The 19,442-nt window shown below is 36.5% G+C and overlaps 2 protein-coding genes across 2 annotated transcripts; both read right to left on the bottom strand.

Moving 5' to 3' along the window:
* Nucleotides 1–3,494: 3,494 nt before the first annotated feature.
* On the bottom strand, nt 3,495–7,614 carry LOC125245254. Its single transcript, XM_048155794.1, has 4 exons — nt 7,414–7,614; nt 6,831–6,867; nt 5,408–6,688; nt 3,495–5,304 (listed from the first exon to the last, which is right to left on the bottom strand). Exons 1-4 carry the CDS (start codon nt 7,557–7,559, stop codon nt 5,167–5,169), a joined length of 1,602 nt encoding a protein of 533 aa, XP_048011751.1. The 5' UTR covers nt 7,560–7,614; the 3' UTR covers nt 3,495–5,166.
* Nucleotides 7,615–9,581: 1,967 nt separating this feature from the next.
* On the bottom strand, nt 9,582–17,026 carry LOC125245268. Its single transcript, XM_048155805.1, has 2 exons — nt 16,868–17,026; nt 9,582–11,919 (listed from the first exon to the last, which is right to left on the bottom strand). Exons 1-2 carry the CDS (start codon nt 16,910–16,912, stop codon nt 10,762–10,764), a joined length of 1,203 nt encoding a protein of 400 aa, XP_048011762.1. The 5' UTR covers nt 16,913–17,026; the 3' UTR covers nt 9,582–10,761.
* Between the last annotated feature and the right edge of the window lie 2,416 nt (nt 17,027–19,442).

A 19,442-nucleotide genomic window follows, 5' to 3' on the forward strand; every position in this document is an offset into this window, starting at 1 on the left:
AAAACTAAATCAATATATTGCTTATTTCAGTGACTTAAGTTTTTTGTTTTTTCAATAACCACGCATAAACGTTATTCCTTCAAAAACACAAACATGTTCCTCACATATTATGGTAGCCTAGTTTGTGCTGAAAACAGTGTGATGTCACTTGTGTCATTAATGTGTTTATGAACAAATGAAAAAAGCACAAATGTCAGGGCATGTCAAAACTTCTCCAGGCCCCAAATCAGCCTCAGACTCCAGAGGGTTAAATTGTAATAATATTTCACAGTATTGCTGTTTATGATGAGCTGAGACATTATTACAGAGGGTTTTTTTTCACAGCCTACCTGACTGAAAGGCCTCATTAATATGCAAGTCATTTCAGGTCATTATTATGTGATTCTTTTGTCTTCTTTTGGCCCATTATTCATTCAGATTCACGCCTCCACGCATACTGTGTTTCTTGACAAAAAGTGTCTTACAAAAACTAAATCAATATATTGTTTTATATGAAGGAGTAGGCAGCATAATTTTTACATAATTCTGAAGCAAAAACTCTAGTCTACAACCTCCAATACCCAAAAGTCTTGTGAACACAGATTTAATATACTTTTTTTGGCCTTATTTCAGTGACTTAAGTTTTTAGTTTTTTCAATAACCACGCATAAACATTATTCTTTCAAAAATACAAACATGTACATACATGTTCCTCACATATTATTGTAGCCTAGTTTGTGCTGAATACAGTGTAATGACACTTTTGTCATTTATATGTTTATGAACAACTGAAAAAAGCACAAATGTCAGGGCATGTCAAAACTTCTCCAAGCCCCAAATCAGCCTCAGACTCCAGAGGGTTAATAAATGGCACAATATTCTATATAATATAAAACCAAAATAGAGGCCACAAGATATTGTAAGATAAGCAGGGATGCAAACACATCAGGGGTGAAAAAAGCAAGAAAGATGCGAGACATCCCCCCCCCCCAAAAAAAATTATATTTATATTATAGCCATATTTAATATTCATATTGACTTATGAGTTGAGTATGTGCGCTAAAGCTGCGCAGATTACATAAACTTTGCTAGCATATTGACTGAACATAATTTGTGAAACATCCTGCCAAATTGCCTAGTGTATTGATTTGACATTGTTATCCTTCACAGTTGGAGTAAACATACCATATTAATAAATAATATATTTAAGTAATATTTATAATATAAAGATACTAATGGAAAAAAAATATTAGGTATTTTTTTTTAAAAAATACTTCTATTTATCACCAAAAAGGTTTCTGCAAATTGTTACAATTTGAGTTTATGTGCTGACAAAGCATATTGGCGGTGTCATAGCTTTTTCAATTCATAAGTTTAAAAAAAAAAAAAAAAAACAAGCACGTAGAGTGATAGATAAATGACCAACACCTTGAAGAGATGGCGCCAACTCCTGAGAGGACTTCAGATGACGCTGTCATGATCACTAGTGTGAGTGCCCTATCAGCCACTAGAGGGCACTCCATCCTGGACTCTTGTTTTTCACCCCTTGGACTTCATTACCCATAACGCACTGCCGGACTCATTATCTCATTATCACTTCATTGCAACCAGCTGTTATGTATTATGTTATCAGTGTCTGTCTATTTATACCCTGTTGGTCTCTGTTCTAGTCATGGAGTTTTCAGTTCACATTCCTGGTTTTCGTGTGTGTTTCTTGTTCCCTGTTTTTTGCTCGTTTTGTGTGGACTGCTTTTCTGGATTTTGACCTTTGCCTGTTTTTGGACTCTCGATTGTGGATTACCCATTAAAACTTACCTGCATTTGGATCTGTCTCTTGTCTCCGTGTTTGCAACCGTGACAGACGCAACATCTGGATCAACATGCACGCTCCCAAATTTCTATATATCATAATTATTGTTAATATATATTTTTTTAAATTGTTTTTAATATTTTAATGTTTAATAATTCATTTTTCCAGGAGCTCATTGCTTCTACCTTCAATAAACTGCTAACAGTGATTTGTAAATTAACTGCCTAAATTACATTATTAGCTAACTGCATTCTCTAAATTGTAATGTTGACATACATTCTCTGTAAAGCTGCTTTGAAACGATATGTATTGTGAAAAGCGCTATACAAATATATGTGAATTGAATTGAATAAATTCATTCTCTTACAATATCTAGCATTACAATATTTTCTGATGTGTTCTAGTGGAAATATTATCCAAGAAATATCACACCCCAGGCAACTGTATGTGCCGACAGACTGAGGTGTCAATATTTGTTATTTTACAAGTTCTCAAAATAACCAGCACATGGAAGGCTAGATAACTGCCACCAATACTGAGAATACTGCCACCAATTTTAATGTAATTTTCAGACTTAGGTTAATAAAGTATATATGTTCTGTATTTAACTACTTATTTAGGATTGTTTAAATTTGGCTAGGTTAAAATGGTTTGTTTAAAGGTTAATAAGAAATGTAAGCCTTTCATAAACATATATTGTGTTTTATTCAACTGACCATGATTTCTGAAGCCAACATAGTCTTATGAGAACTGGTATTACTTTGGTAAAGGCTACTTCACAAAAGCAAGCCATAATACAAACTTGAAAATGCTGACTGGTTGATATTACAGCAAATTAATCTTTAATGTTTTATTCTATGTTTTAATTCAACCTGCTAGACCCATTTGTCTTGGTTCAGCACATTGGACAGCTCCACTGGCTTTTTAAATTCCCAAGGACTGTTTTTACATGCTACCTATGACGTTGATTTTGGGTAATATATCTTAGAGATGTAGAAATCATATTCATAAAGGATGGCTAGGCTTCAATGATATATAACACATAAACACCATCTATTTAGTTTTATGTACATCAAAATATTGGTGTGACCCCTTTTGATAACTCTGAATTTGAATTACCATAATCAGTGTACATACTGCTGTTATTTTTTTAAAATCGTTAAAAAATATTTATTGTATTATTACACTATAAATGTTATTTAATTTGTTACATGGTGTATTTATTTTAAAGGGACTAAATTTGTCTGTGAAAAGCACAACTGAAAAAGAGGTATTTCTTGTCACTCTTTCTTGTTTCTTTGTTGAATACTATTTAAAAATAGTTGTTTAAAAAACAGATTAAAACATTCCATTCATTCTACAAAAACTCTACAAAATTGATATATATATATATATATATATATATATATATATATATATATATATATATATATATATATATATTGTGATAAACTTTTCATTATAAATTCTATGAACTGTATGTCCTTTGAACTGTAGATGATTTACTTTTAAATAAATTGCTTAAAATACAATTAAAATGGCTAAAGGCTACTACTGACACAACATTCTCATTATTGACAAGTATTTATGTATTTGTTAATAATGCAGTACTTCATTGAAATTATTGTGGATAAGGAAAGTGAGGATACAAGCAAAAATATTTTTTACATTTTTAATTGATTTCAAAATGATGTTGGTGATAACATGCTATGTTTATATTAAAATATATACATGGTCCATCATCCACTGTCTTTGGTAAGGTGGAAGACAAACAACTGTACCGTGTCTGCAGGTGGCCAAATAGCCCTGACAAGGTGATGATGACACAGTGCAGTAGATGTGAAGAGTGGTTCCATCCGTCATGTGGCGGATATTGAGGATATCGGCGGGATTTCACCCTGGTTCTGCCCGAATTGCACAATAAGACCCCCTCCCCCATTTAATAAAAATTTATTAAATTGAACTTTTATTTAGCTTTGGAGTATGGAGAAATACCCTTATTCCCCGCTTGTTAAGGCCAATTCACACTGCAACAACAGATATCGACCAACAGCAATAGACACTTTGTTGGGTTCTGTGGCCATTGGTCAATGCTTGCTTTCACTGATTGAACATTGTGTACACCAACATTTTTTCTGGCTTGGCTTAAAGGATGATGTAGTTTCTCCAGTTGTGTGTCTGTACTCCTGTAATCACTTGGAAATGTCTAAAGGCATTACTCATCACAAATGAATTGGAATAAAAAGTACATTTGTTCAAAAATGTAGTCAAGTAGAGAGTAAAAGTTGCCAATATATTTGATACTCCGTAAAACTAAAGTTGCCAAAAAGATGTTCAAGTACAGTAACTAAATACCTCTGATCAAATACTTTAAACCACTGATAATAAAAGTAGTATACATCTGGTACAGAAGACTTATGTACAGATTTGTACTTTTGCATAATATCTAATTATTGCTTTCATGAATTGTATTTTCATTGGGGAAAAAAATGTCTGTAATATCTGCCTGAGGTGAGAAGTGCAAACAGGTTGTATCCGGGGTGAGAGGGGTCTGTGATGATGTTACCTGCCCATTTCTTCACTCTGGAGGAGTACAAGTCCTGAAGGTTGGGCAGGTGCACACCAATCATCCTTTCAGCTGACAGTCCATTGCAGTCTTCTTATGTCTGATTTGCTGGCTGACCCAAACCAGACAGTTATAGAAGTGCACAGAACCGACAGCCGAGTAAAACTCTGTCATCTGCTCCTGTGGCAGATTGAACTTTTTCAGTTGACAAAGATGGTACATCCTCCGTTGGGCCATTTTCACAATGAAGTCGATGAAATTTTCCCACTTAAGGTCCTGAGAGATGGTGGTGCTCAGGCACCTGAATGACTCCACTGCCTCCACAGCACCGTTCATGATGCTGAGAGGGGGTTTCTCCTACAGTCCACTATCATCTCTAATGTTTTGAGCATGTTCAGCTCCAGGATATTGTGACTGCACCCAGACAGACAGCTGTTCAACCTCTTGTCTGTAAGCAGACTCATTACTGTCCTGAATGAGGCCAATGACTGTGGTGTCGTCTGTGAACTTCACAGAGGGGTCTTTAGAGGTGCAGTCATTTGTGTTGAGGGAGAAGAGCAGAGGAGAGAGAACGCACCCCTGACGAGCTCCAGTGCTGATAGTGAGGCTCCTAGATGTGTTTTCCCAGCCTCACTAGCTGCTGTCTGTCTGTCAGGAAGTTGATGATCCACTGACAGATTGAGGAGGGTACAGAGAGCTGTGTCAGATTATACAGGAGGGCATCCTTGTGTAGCAGGATCCAACAGGAAACAGGATCCTTGCATAAGTCCCTGGTTTGTCCAGATGTTGCAGGATGTAGTGCAGTCCCATGTTAGACACAAAACTTCAATTTTAGGGAGAAGGGAATCGTCCACCCTAAAAATGACAACTTCTTGTCAGATTTTTGAGATGCATTTTCCTCGGTATCACCCTTGTTCTTGTCCTTTTTGGATCTGAAGGGATTCTTAATCTGCAAACAAATGACACTCATTTTTAAACAGAATTCATTCATTTCAATAAGTAAGTACAGGTATTGGGCAGAACATTGAACACTTATACAGAGGAGAAATTACCTTTTTAAGGATGTTCGACTTCATCATCTTGAACTTATTTCTGAAGGTCAGTTTTGGTAGATCCTCCTGTACTGACACAGCCTGACTGTGCACTTCAATCTGTGTTTCTAACTGTTCAATCGGTGGAAATTTCTTTGTCAGCAAGTCAAAAACTTGACTGACCACCAACTCTGTCAGATGATCCACCACTGTCAGACCGAAATCCTCTTCTTTGATGATGAAGGGCATCACTGGAGTATTTTCAGGGAGTGTCGCAGGATGGGGGAATCTGGAGGACACAAAAAGACGCTGTACGAGTTCCTCCACAAAATAATGGAGGAAATCTTTAGCTGTCATTCTGACCACCGAGACGCTCTCTGCCTGCGACATCTCGCTTCTTAGGATGCAGTTCATTAAATCTGTGAGCCTTTGATGCAGACGTTCTGAGGCTGCGTAACTGTTGTCCTGCTGGCTGAAGTGACCGTTGAACTTCGACATATAGAGGGCGGTCATCAGTGAGTCAAATAAGGTGGTGGTCTTTGGCCCGTCACTGCCTGAGGGTTGATCTGACTCCTGCAGGACAAGCGACAGTCCACCTTCAGATGACTCAAAAGTCGGCCGCAGAACTGGGACAGGCCCACTTTCCCATGTTCTGGACGCTGCAGTAGGATTCTTTGACCATGCCTGAATGACATCCTCCACAATGTAGTCAATCACATTGCTTGTGGTCTCCACCGTATGTCTCGTTCTGAGAGCGCACGGGAGTTTGCCCTCTATTGCCGCAAGGACCGTGGCGATGGCTGTTGTGGCCACTGTGCGGGAGATGTGGAAATGCAAAACACTCAGCTTTCGGATGACCTCACTAATCAGTAATTCCCCAATATTAGTGCAGGAATCATCCGGACGGAAGTAAACGAAGCATGGTGATGAGGCTGCATTGATCTTCAGCATGTTGTTGTGCATCACCACATTCACCCGATGACAAACTTCCTCCACCACAATGCCAGCGAGTTCAGAGGAACACGGATCGTCTTCACCCAGAGAGTCGCTGAAATCACATTCACCGCTGCTGAGGAGACCATCCACCGTGATCCCAAAAAGAGATTCAAGTGGATACACGTATGGAAGCTGTTCCATCTTCAGGATCGCTGGCGTTTCTGATGTTAATGGCCTGTTTGAGTTCACAACTGCAGATTGATTCATGCCCACTATTCCAGATAGTTTTGGCATTAAATCAATTGCAGTTGTGGCAGCTGACGTTGCAATGGAAGTCAGCATTTGATAGATTTGCTGTCTGGAGAACTGTGTGGAAAAAGGCAAAATGAGTTTCAGTTCTAATGATGTGAGTTGATTTTTATCACATTAAGTTTATGCTAGCTTACAGTTAGTGTGTTTTAAAACATGGACTTAGATTTTTATAGTGAAAATGGAAAAGTAGACTTACCCGGTAGCTCAATGCCGCCTGTATCACTTCCAAATTCCTGAAAAACAGACAAATGTTAATATAATACAATACGAGTAAAGTTTGTCATCAAATTTTAATGTTGGATTGACAAAGTCTAGTCTGAAAGTTTGAAATATTTTTGATTTTAAAATGTTGTGAACATTCTAAGACGTTAAGATGTTTTAAGAAGTTGCTAGCATTTAACATGATTTAATAATATTGATTTCTCAGTTTTTACTGATATGGATTTTTAAATTTCAAGCTCAATATTTAAGGCTATATTTAAGTTGTTGCGACGGTCTGCTTAATATCTGCTAACACTTTATTTTGATGCCCCCCGTTTGCAAGTACATGTCAACTTAATCCATTAAGCCTAGCCCTAACAGTCAACTAATAGTTAACTAATACTCTAATGACTGGTATTTGACATGTAGGAGCAACATTACTTATAGTCAACAGGATGTCTAAAAGAGTCCATCAAAATAAAGTGTAAGCAAAAAGTGTAATAACACAATTACACAACTATTTAAAAATAAGTTATAACTAGAATATAAATGAATTTTGCTTATAAAAATAGACATACTGCTCAGTCAGATTCCACATGAAGTTGCAGATGACTGATTGAAAAGTGTCATCCTCCAGCTGTGGTACAGCAAGTGTTGCAGCTAAATGGGCTGCAAAGGCCAGTTCTCTGTGATGGTCTGATTGAACTCTAGTGTTACAAGCCATTGTAATCTATCATCAATCACTGAGTAGAAGTTTGCTCTGTAATCACTACTGCAGACAAATGTGGGCTCAAGGAATCCTGCAGCTTCATTTATAGTGTGCTGACTGTGACATCACCACAGAGAGTCATGAATAATTAATCAGCGCTGTTGAACATTCTAATGGAATGTTGGTGGAATGATCATGTGATCTGAACTACTAAAGCTACTAGAAACTACTAAAAAGTATGATTTGATCATTATTGCAGTGATTATTACTATGTTATATGTTCTTCTAACTCTAACTGATAGAGTGTGTAGCTTTTCATTTCTTAAATAACCATGTAGGAAGACACATCATGGCCATATTCCAGGACGACCATGTCAAGATTCATCAGGTTGTGAAGGAGCATGAACAAACATTTCACATATGAATTAGCAGACCTTAAAGTTCATGGAAAGTCTTTGGGATGTGCTGGAGGAGACTTTACAGAGTGCTGGACTCTTGTGTTGTCAATATAACATCCTGGCCAAAAGAATGATGCACTTCTTGATGGAAATAAATGTTGTGATGTTATTTTCATCAAGAGGTGCTATATGCTGTGTGTCATCTTGTAATTCAACTGTTATTCTAAATGTATATACTCATTTGTTTAAGGCGAGACACCCCAGGTGAACAGGATAAAAAAAATGAACTAATAGATATCACCATACTTCATTTTTAGTATTTCAAGTTTTCTGAAATGTTATGTTTAAATAAGTAAATGAGGCATTATCTAATTACAAATGCACTAATTTGCATAAATGTCTAGAACACAAATCTGAACATTGGATGAAGTCAGGTTCAGAGTTTATGTTTCTTTCTTTTTTTTTTTTGACATATTAAGAGTCAAAGGTTTTTATCACTGCATAAATCATAAACTACTGTCAACAGCCAGAAAATACATTTTCACCATTTTTTTAATTCATTTTTTTAGGAATAAAATTTTGTTTAAAATCAGGCAAATTATATATCAACAAACCCCTCAGTAAAACCTTCAGAATATAGATAGGAATAAAACTGTAAAATTTGGTGTAAGTTTTGCTGAAGTGGAGATTTCTGACTCGGAGCAGGAGAAACTCATTTTGAGAAAACGGCCTGTTAAGATATGTACTGCAATTGAGATCTACAGATGCAAATACATAAAGTGCTATAAAAGAAAAGTGTATTTTGGATGTTTTCTTTTCACCATTCCGAAAAAAAACTGAAAAGTGAAAAAGCGCAAAATCTCAAAAGTGGCAGGTGCATGAAAAAAACAGTGTTCATGTATATTAGTAAGTGACAGTCAACTTTCTAACCATAAAAACATGACTGATATTATCTTTGTTAGTTATCTTCATGTTCAAATATAATTCATTGTCTGGTTTTCTGTTATTGTTATATAGAGTGAACTCACTCAAAGATCTTCCTGTATTTGTAGTTCTTCTCCGTGTGGAGCCATGATTCAAACAGACAGATCAACTAGAGAGAGTTGATACAATTTTAAATCATTTGACATTGTTGTGATAATACACAGGGGTACATGGACAAATCCTACCAGGCCCTATGGAAAAGGATGCAAACAAAGTTGCCATTCTGCTCCGATTACATGGTATAATAGAGGTTCTATTCAAGTTGTCATTAATTTTTATTTGTAAATAACGACTTCTTGGTTAAATAAAAACTAATGTTCTGTTATTTGTAGAACATCCTACATCTTGTGCACATTATGCTGGTCTTCCAGGTCTCCTCTGCTGTGTTGTGAATGGGGATTTTCAACACAAAAAAGGATTACATCTGATGTCAGAGGGTCCCTGCATGTAGACGCAGTTGAGGACTTGATTAGAATTTTATTTTCACACAGCTCCTTGTAAAATATTATATTTTGACCTTAAAACACTTTTTACCCTGAAAATTAATACATTTCGAAGTACATTTTCTGATTAATCGTTCATGAACGACACATCACTAGCCAAAATTGTAAGTGCAGATATCTTATGAACACTTCCACAAACCTTTATGGCATCATTTTATTTTTATTGGAATCAGGTATCACATACAACCAATGCAGTCATACAGTTGGGAAATAAATGTAAAAGAGTAAATATAATTCAGAATGTATTTATATTTTAATTATTCAGCAGATCAAAAACAAACATCATTAGATGTTTAATAAGACTTTAATAAGAACACATTTGATTAAGTGTGATTTTTGTGTCATACAGCATCAAAATTGGCATACAATGTCCATATCATTTACACAAAATAGGCCCTACTTACTGTGGCTGTTCCTGATTCAGATTCACAATCTAAAAACAGAGTAAAATAAGTAAATTGTGTAATGCACACTAGTAATTATTAAACATAAAATTATTAAAGGCAAAACCCACCTAAAATATCTATTTGCAATTTAGAAAGAATTTTCAGGTGAGAGTTTAAAATGATTATTCCTTTGGATTTTCATTACTGATATTACAGTACTATATTGTTTTATACGAATAATACTACTACAATTTAGCTGCAAATTACAGCCAGACGTCTCCAAGCCAATATGTTTTAGTCTCAGTGTCAGGACGCAGACGGCAGCAGAGAGGTGAGTTTAAGTTTATTAAACAGAGGCATGAACATAGGCAGACGGTGCATGCAGGTGAGTCAATGAACAAGCACTTCAGTATGGTGATTTAGCTGGGTGAATAACAGAGGAATGTCTTTTGCAGATGCAGGTGAACACAGAGAACCAGAGACGGAAGACGACAGGGTGGGAACACGGTAACCTCAGGTAAGGAGTTCAGGTACGTTAGACAAGAGCGGACAAATGAGAGGGAAGTGAGAGTCTTTATAGTGTCCATGGATGATGAGGTGCAGGTGCGGGTGATCAGTATTCAGGAGACTGTGAATGAGCGGGTGGAGTGTGGAGATCCGGTGACGATGCGTTGGTGTTGGTGGGTGCTGGCTGTGACTCTGTGACACTCAGACTGTAATGTTACTGTTTATGTTAAGCGTGCTATTTCATTATGGAATAAACTATGTTGTTAGGTTAAGTAATAAATCAACATTGACAATGCCATTTAAATGATTAAAGCCGCACAAGTATACCGTAGCAACGTATCAACATATAAAAACAGGCATTTTCCAGTGAGAATAAGGTCATACTACTCAAATTTAAGCTCATCAGTTTTTACCATGGTAAAAACAGATGAGTTTAAATTTAATTATTTCCAGGGAGGTTTTCGTTAAATTCAAGAACAAAGTTTTTGTATTCTCTTGCTTCTCTAATAGCATTTACTAGTATTGTAGCATCATTTCCCTCTATGGTGAACGGATTTTTCTTACTCAGCTGCTCTAATTCCTGCTCATTTTTAGCGTTATATAATTGAATGATGAATCCTCTGTTTTTCCCAGTAATTCCTGACTTCTTTGTGCTTGCATTTGGTCCCTCTTTATTAAATGTTTGATAATTTGTGAGCACTCCATGACAGTTTGCACCCTTTGCCAAATTCATCCCGTCCAGCGTCGACTGTCCAGTCTTCAGGCCTTGGCCACTTAGTGTAAATCTGTCCGGAATAGCGATGATGATAGGGTTTCTGTCTGAAAACACAGCTTTAAAATTGGCACGTGTCTTGACCCGATTGATCAGAATGGGTGACTCCATATTCTTTCTTCCTTTTTGGATGAAACTCTCCTTTATGGTGTTGAGTCCATCAGGCACTAGAACGCAGAAGTTGGGCTCTGGGTAGTACACAAAGAGAGGATTGACCTCTGCCACTGCTACACGAACCATGCGGTCCAGCCTACTCGCAATGTGATAGTCGCTGCCCCTGTGGAACTCATAACCGGTCGACATCACGGTGGGCGGGATGGAGTCTTTCTTCAGCTCCTCTTTCACAATCTGTAAGTATTCACTGTAGATGAAGTTGAATCTGATGGTGTCACTATCAACGAAACTGAAGTAAACCAGACAACCTTTGTCGCTCCCCCTCAACTCCTCCACAAGTTTTGTTGTAGCGCCGTCATTTTTCAGATGCTCTCGAATATGCTGGTATGGTGGCTCAGTCGCGTCTTGCGCTATTGTTCCACCTATTCCCCAGGTGTACGTGATTATAGAATACTTAATTTTACAGTCGTACCTGAAGGTCTCGAGCTTCTTCAGGATCTGAACTAGTTCTGGGCTGTGTTTTCCATTCATGCCAATAACCACGGCTACGTCTTCCAGCACTTCTTTGCCACTCTTGTCCTTTATAAATTTCATTTCTTCTTCCTTAAAGCCTTCACTTAGGGCATCAAGAAGATAACAACACCTTTTCTGTGCATCATCCTCTGAATTCACCTTCAAAGGTATATTGATCAAAAACTTGACCTTTAACCCCCGATTAAGAGACAGAACACAAGCAATTTAGAATAGGAATCAAGTTACTATACTCTTCTGATGGTAAAACTGTTTATACCGCACTAGATAAAACTTAATAATAACTACATCAATGATCATTAGTTAATATACTGTATATTTACATAGCCATAAAAATGAAATAATGTGCTTGTTATTGTTTACAAATGAACTTATTAGACATTAAATAATGATTAACAGTTTTAATGTCAATTAAAATACTTAAAAAATGTTATTAAACTTTCCATTCATATGATCATGCACTTTTAAAATATCTATAAATGTCATTAATCTTCAGTTCATATATTACCCAATGCACTTTTTTACATTTACAAATGTAAGGTTATTTAAGGGGTCAATTTGATTGAAAACAAGTGTTTCCCTGAAAAATGTATTTGTTTTCTCCTGTTAATGTATAAATCAAGGAATTTCCTGTTTAAGGATATAGTATGTGTGATGAAATTTTTATTCAAATAAATACTTTTACTAAAAATGTTGCCATATTCAAATAAAGGTTTTAAAATGTAGGCAAAGTGTCACTAATTAAACTAGTATATACAGTGAATTGTGTATCGCCTCTTGGATGTCTGCATCTCAATCCCCTTGGACAGCACATCAAATACGACTTTTTTTTTTTTTTTTTTTTTTTTTTTTTTTTACTCTATTCAATCATTTGTAAGTGTGAACTCATGAAAACCACTGGCACAGGTAATCAGACAATATTTATTTATTTGTTAAAGATTTATTTTTGGCATCTCATCGTAGATTCAAATCTATAAATCAAAATGTATTGCATTTATGAAGAAAAGCTTCAGCACCCAAGGCTCTATTGCTATTCCCTCAATGGTGTACAGTGTCTTTGGGTGGATTAGGAGTGTTTGTGATTTGGTTTTAGTGAATTAAGAGTCCTCTTGACTACTCCTAACGTTTCACAGATTTAGCTCTAGTTTTAGTGCTAAAATGCTTTGTGAAATACTCTTAGAGCAAAAATTTAGGACTCCTAAAATTAGGACTGACACACCCATTATTTTTAAGAGTTTCTCCTAAATCGGCAAGTTAGGAGCTACTTTTAGCCTTAAGATGTTTTGTGAATACGGCCCCTGATGTAACACAGGGTATCCGCGGGGCATTGAAAAGCATTAAAAGTCATTAAATGGATTTTGCGAAAATTAAGGCCTTGAATGGCATTGAAAAGCATTAAATTTCGTTTCTACAGGCATTAAATTTTTTAGATAGTTTTGAAGAAAAACTACCAGTTTATTTTGAATAAAGCCTAATTAATAACTTTGATTTGCTGTCGCAAAATATGTACATTGGTGTGATACGCACACGGAACCAGTTTGGTAATTGCCTCCGGCCGCCGCAAAATTGCCATAACGCCGGTTTGGACAGCGGCGCACTGGGACCTGCTGAAGGCTGCATCAGTGTTGCCAACTTAGCGACTTTTCAGGCCCCTTTTGCGACTTTTTTCTAAGAAAGCACGTTGTGAGGAATATAGCGACTTGTTAACCTGATCTAGCTTCCGAGACCAGGCTCAGGAAAAGACGTTCAGCCTCTCTGGTTTAGCGTTGAGGATGTGCGCTCTGTCAGAGAACAAATAAAATAGATACTATTGCTTCTAACTTGAGTGATCATTTTAAGTGTATATAGCCAAAATCACAGCAACTGTCTTTATCTTATGTGTATGGTGATTTTGTCAGACAACGTCTCGATTATAAATCAGGATTTTAGTGCTGGTGTAACATGTCAGAGCTCGAACTTTACTTTCCCGACCGGACAAGGACCTGATTAAAACGTCAATACCAAAAAACAAACAAACAAACAAAACAAAAAAAACAGCAACTTGGGAATCACCAAAACGCAAGTATGACTGATTTTATTACATTTAGCGTTAGTGGCGATCGATAGTGGATAATAATAGGCTTTATACAACAGTTCTGTCTGGTTCTCGAATCTGATTGGCTGATAGCCATGCGATATTTCAGTGATAACAGCACTCCTACTGCCTTTTCACCGTTTGTATCACTCCGCTTGAAGTGACCGTCATGGCGGCCGATCAAATCAACCGTAATTTTTACAAATACTACTTCTTGTACCACGAACTGTAGTTTTAATAGTTTTTTAGGCGAGAATGTAGTTGTTTAGACCTGAAATATGTGATTCATATTTAATAACAGCGCCTATTTTACCATTTGTTTTGACGTTTTCGGAGATGCAAGCTCGAGTGGGTCAGCGGCCGTTCAGTGCTTCTGTAACCGCCGGAGAACAGCTTCATCTCGGCCAATGCCTCGGGGATTTGCCGCTGGCTCTTATAGTGGTTAAACATGAGACATAATTCAATTTGAGTACATAGAACGGGCAATCTTTGGTCTTATTAATGTATTATTTGTTCCAGAGCAAGTCGAATTGTGCTATATTAAGTTTGATAATAATAAACGTTACGTTACATCCTTATATAGCACATTGGCTACAACTAGACGGGACATATCAGACTCTTCTCCGCTCTTCAAATACGTAAAACATTAAACTTTATAAACATATGTATTTTTGAGTAAAGAAAATGCTTTACAATTTTTTTTCAAACATCAGATCTTTATTTACCTTTGCATTGCACAGAGATGTCCAAACTGCCTGCGCACTTTATTCAGGAGGTGAGGCAGCTTAATGAGGCTTGATTGACAGTTTGATGATCCAATGGAGTTAGGAGGTTTTGTCACAAGCTCTTTAAAATCCTTTTCATTCGTTAAATATTTGTAAAACCCACATACAAGGTAAATGGTGACCTAATTTTTTACTAGTGCTTTATGTTTGACTGAACTGTACAGTTGTGCTTATTTGTTGTTCTAAATATTATTGTTAATAAATATGATTTTATATAAATATGTCCATTAAGTAATATGGATTGAGTGAACATTACATTAATACGCCATTAGATGGCGGCAACACTTTACAGGAGAATGAGTCAGTGAAGCACAAGAGACTTTTAAATTGAAAGGAACTTTTGCAAAAGGAAGTTGTTTTAGCGCTGTGGTGTAATGGATGTAAAAAAGGACAAATACAAAGATCGCTTTCCTCAGCGGACATTCAAATGGACTTGTATAAAGGATATAATATTATAGACATCGACTTGAAGAATGAATGTAATGCAATAGCAATATACCAACCAGACACAGGTAATAGCCTACTCTCTCTCTCTCTCTCTCTCGCTCTCGCTCTCTCTAATACTGTACAAAATTCAATGTGTTTCAATGAAGCGACTCAACGTTCCTTCGTTACTAGTTCTAAAGTGACGTTTTAGAGTTAGTAACGGAGGCTTGGTCCAACTGTCAACATGAGATTTTAATCCGTGGCGGAAGGAAGTAGTGCTGCACAAAAGAGGGTTTTAAAGACACTCCGTTGTTGTTCTTATTTATTTACACACTCGTGCCGTCGAACTGTTGTATAATGATTACCTGCGGCCTCGTGCCTACGGACGAATCACAGCGTGCTGATATACAGCCATATCGCACGGCTACTCGTGTGATATTGCTCATTTATAATGTAGTGACGATAACAAGGTTGCGCTGTTGAGGCTCGCGCAACATCTCGAGGAGAAATGGAAACATGAGCGAAACACACAAAAAGAAACTCAGTTAAACATACTGCGGTAAAAATTCAAAATGTGGAGTTTTTGTAACTTTATACTGGTAAGCAAAACCACACAACCAAGAATGCTGTTTTCCTAAATAGGCTACCTCACGATTAAAAATGTGACACTGATTTCATACAACAGTTCAATTAACAAAAAGTTAATATTAAGCCACTTACATTTTAGTAGGAACACTGACTGTTTTTGTTCTATTTTAGCAGCAAAAATCGTTTCAAACAAAGATCACAGCAAAGCGCAACACTCAGCCTTGTTTTCATTACTGAATGATTCAGCGTTTTGAACGAATCGGTTGAATCAAAGATTAAATGACCCATTCATAAACAACTGCCTCTTTCTTGAATGAATCAGCCATTGGAATGAACGAATCAATGACCCACTCAATAAGACGGTTACTTGACGCCACCTACTGGTGATTTAGTTTCGTTTTTAAAATATAATTTCCCCTCCAACATTTCATATTTGTATTTTCAAAAAGTATTTAAAACAATCCTATAACATTATTTAATGCAGTTGTAATCAATCAAAAATATGCAGATTTACATATGTCAAAGCTGCAATATTCTGAAAGGATATTGCTTCAGAAGAAATTTATTTCTACCACAAAAAAAAAAACAAAAAAAACTTTTTTTCCGGACAAGCTACTGTTTTGCTTGTACAAGGAAAAATATAGATGAAACAATTTTATTGGGAGTTTGGCTGTGATAAAATATATTATGTGAGCAAAAGGGTAGCAGCAGAGAAGCAAACAAACGTAAAGGTCTGACACTTGGCAGAATCCGAATGCAACAATGACATGATGCATTTTCTAATTGCTGTATGTCGTCATCTATCGACATTTAGCGGCATATATATATGGCATTAAAAAAATAAAAAATTGGCATTAAAAAGGCATTAAAAAGCATTAAATTAGATTTGATGAAACCCGTAGAAACCCTGTAACAAATAAGCTTTTAGTCATTGTATAATTTATTTTAAAATCATTTGTAGATTTTAAAAAAGCGAATGATCATATGAATTGAAAGTTTAATGACATTTATAAGCATTTCCGCCAATGATCTGTTAAGCAATATATGTTTGTTAATGATTTGTTAATGAAAGTTATTAAAAAGTGTTGCCAAACAAGTATGATGTGTCGCTATTTAATAAAAAACTAATCTAATTGTAGCACATACACAATGTGCTTACATGGTACCTATAAGTATAAACTGGAAAGTGAAGTAGTAGTGTTTGTAAAGTATACTAACTACTGTATCATAAATGGTGTTAAATATAATGTCTCACCTGAACAGAGGGGTCTCTGGGCCTTTTGCTGCCTGCGGTTGCCATCTTCTTGCTCCTAACTGAGTGAAATCTGCCTGCTGATCCGAGTCTTATATCAGATCTGAGGGTGGTTATAATCTTGCAGAATGAGAAGAGATGGGATTGGTTTCTGATAAAACTGCTGTGCTGTTCAAGCTCTAGGTTCCTCATGACAGTGAGGTCATTTCAGTTAACTGGAACAGCCTGTTTCAGACAACGCCCAGAGCAAAGTTTCATTCTTTATTTGATGCTGGCACTACGTACATGCAGTTTACCAACACTAAACAGCAACTAAGGCCTTGTTGGCATTTGCATGAATATAAATATATTACTGCTTGCAAGTGTCTGATTTGTTGACGAGCACTGGATAATCAATAATAAGAGTATTTTCATTTGGACACATTAAATTACAGCTGTAAAAATTAAATCAGAGCTGCGCAGTGAGATGTAGGTTGATGCAGTGAATCAACCACAAAATAAACAAAACATTTCGCTAGCCTAATCCTCTTCCGTAGTTCTGAGTTTGATCCAAAAAGGGAAGAACTGCATGATCTCGAATCTTTTCACAATTTTAAACTTGTTTTAACTTGTTTCTATTGTTTGGCCCACATTTGGCTTTCACTTTAAGTCAAGTTGCTTTTATTTATATAGCACTTTTTACAGTGTAGATTGTGTCAAAGCAGCTTTACAGTGATAATGGGAAAATAATGCAACAAAGTTTGTTTTGGTTGTACAGCAGCTCTAGAAGAAAACTAAAAGTTCAGTGTTGATTCATTTCTAGGGGTGTCACAATATATCGCAATACAATACAACAATATTTATGGTGGATAGTGACAATCTGTATTGTGTGTAGTTCACCCAAAATGAAAATTACTGTGAGGAAAAAAAAACAAGTTTACAGAGTTTTAGTGTCCTTGTGTTCCACTCATTTTTTGTCAGTCATTAAACGATTTCTTACTATATAACCCTTTACATTGTCAAGTAAATTCTTAATTTAATAACTAATCCTCTTCTAGTCGACTAACGATTAGTTGACTATTAGGGGGCAGCCTTAATTGTTTTTGATAATATATATTTTTTTTTAACAGGAATAAGTAATTAACGGATTCACAGTTTAAATTATTGTATTACTGTTGGTGACAATAGCCTCGTGGGCAGCACGCCGACATATAGCACTGTTGCACTTTGGCTGACACGAGTTCGAATCCCGACTCGTGGACCTTTTCTGATCCCATCCCCTCCTCTCTCTCTCTCACCTCGCTTCCTGTCCACTCTTAAACTATCCTATCACAATAAAAGCCAAACATCTTTCAGGTCATGAATATTAAATCTTAAATGGTGTTACTAACCTCTTAAATTTGGGGACAGGAATTGTGATATGATATTTATGATGTTTTTTTTTTGGGTGACAGTCATTATCAATATCAGAGAGTGTATTGTTGCGATCAACCAATCAGAATCAAGTGTTTCAGAGAGCGGAGTAATAAAAGTTTACATGTTTCAAATACCAGAAAATATTTTTAATATTATAATGACTATATTTCAGATCTCACTGATGATGGAGACAGGTAAATAAATATATCACCAAAGTGAAATCCTGTTTTTGGATCTATTAGAGTATGTTTATGCAAATATGAATTACACAGAAATAAACAAAATGTCTATGCAGGTGTAATTCTGATTCAGTTGAAGATGACAGCATTTGGAATCATCCAGAGGTAAGATCACATTTGTATATAGTGAACATTTATGAGGATTGCATTTATGGGATCCAAGTGCAGGCTTTATTAAGCAATGTTCGTGGTAAGACAGGCAAAGGTCAAACAGTGGCAAACAGGTACAGCAGGGACAAGGCAGAATCGTGGTTGAGGAACAGGCAGTAGATCAGGGCAGGCAGATATCAAACACAAGTCCAAGACAGAGCAAATAATCCAAAGGGCAGGCAGCAGAGAATCGTACACGGAAAACAGACAGGATCAGAAACAGGCAGACAAATGCTCAGAAATGCAAACCATAGTATTACAAGACCTCGCAATGTATGTGAGGATGTGAATGGTTTAAATAGTTCAGATAATGTGCTGCAGCTGGGTGTGGTGATTACTGATTGGTGGAGTGAGTGCAAGTGATTGGCAGGGAGGACTATGGGAACTGGAGTCTGGGAAGGACTGGAATTGTGACAGCAGTACTGGTGCAAAATTAATGTATTCCTTGATTGAACTCACTGCATTGACATTGTTATTTTCTCTCTTCAGATGTCTCTTGATGATCATACATGGCATGCAGGCAAAGAGCGTGCCCCTTGTTTAAGCTTGGACTCTAAGGTGCATTCAGATTTTAAGTGTTTTTACATATGAGAAATAGTGGTCTTATGTGATATTAAGAGTGATCTCTCTGAGCTAAGACAGAAGACATGAGTTGTGGTTGTGATAAACCTGAGGAAGTAAAGATTATGCTCCACTTTGAACTATTAGTTCATATTGTCTCTCCTCTTTTATAGCAGTCCATTTGATGATCGTGCAAATAGAGACAGTGATGGCACTGGTGTTGCAAGTTTGGA

The sequence above is a fragment of the Megalobrama amblycephala genome, linkage group LG14, assembly GCF_018812025.1.
Source record: "Megalobrama amblycephala isolate DHTTF-2021 linkage group LG14, ASM1881202v1, whole genome shotgun sequence".
NCBI classification, from domain to species: Eukaryota; Metazoa; Chordata; class Actinopteri; order Cypriniformes; family Xenocyprididae; genus Megalobrama; species Megalobrama amblycephala.

What these genes read in the sequence shown, in the direction of transcription:
- LOC125245254 (XM_048155794.1), bottom strand. Translation starts at nt 7,559, where the DNA reads ATGGCTTGTAACACTAGAGTTCAATCAGACCATCACAGAGAACTGGCC. An exon ending in ATGTGGAATCTGACTGAGCA is followed by an intron (nt 6,868 to 7,413) that starts GTATGTCTATTT and finishes TCTGTTTTTCAG; the next exon opens with GAATTTGGAAGTGATACAGG. An exon ending in AGTCGAACATCCTTAAAAAG is followed by an intron (nt 5,305 to 5,407) that starts GTAATTTCTCCT and finishes ATTTGTTTGCAG; the next exon opens with ATTAAGAATCCCTTCAGATC.
- LOC125245268 (XM_048155805.1), bottom strand. Translation starts at nt 16,912, where the DNA reads ATGGCAACCGCAGGCAGCAAAAGGCCCAGAGACCCCTCTGTTCAG. An exon ending in CCAGAGACCCCTCTGTTCAG is followed by an intron (nt 11,920 to 16,867) that starts GTGAGACATTAT and finishes TCTCTTAATCGG; the next exon opens with GGGTTAAAGGTCAAGTTTTT.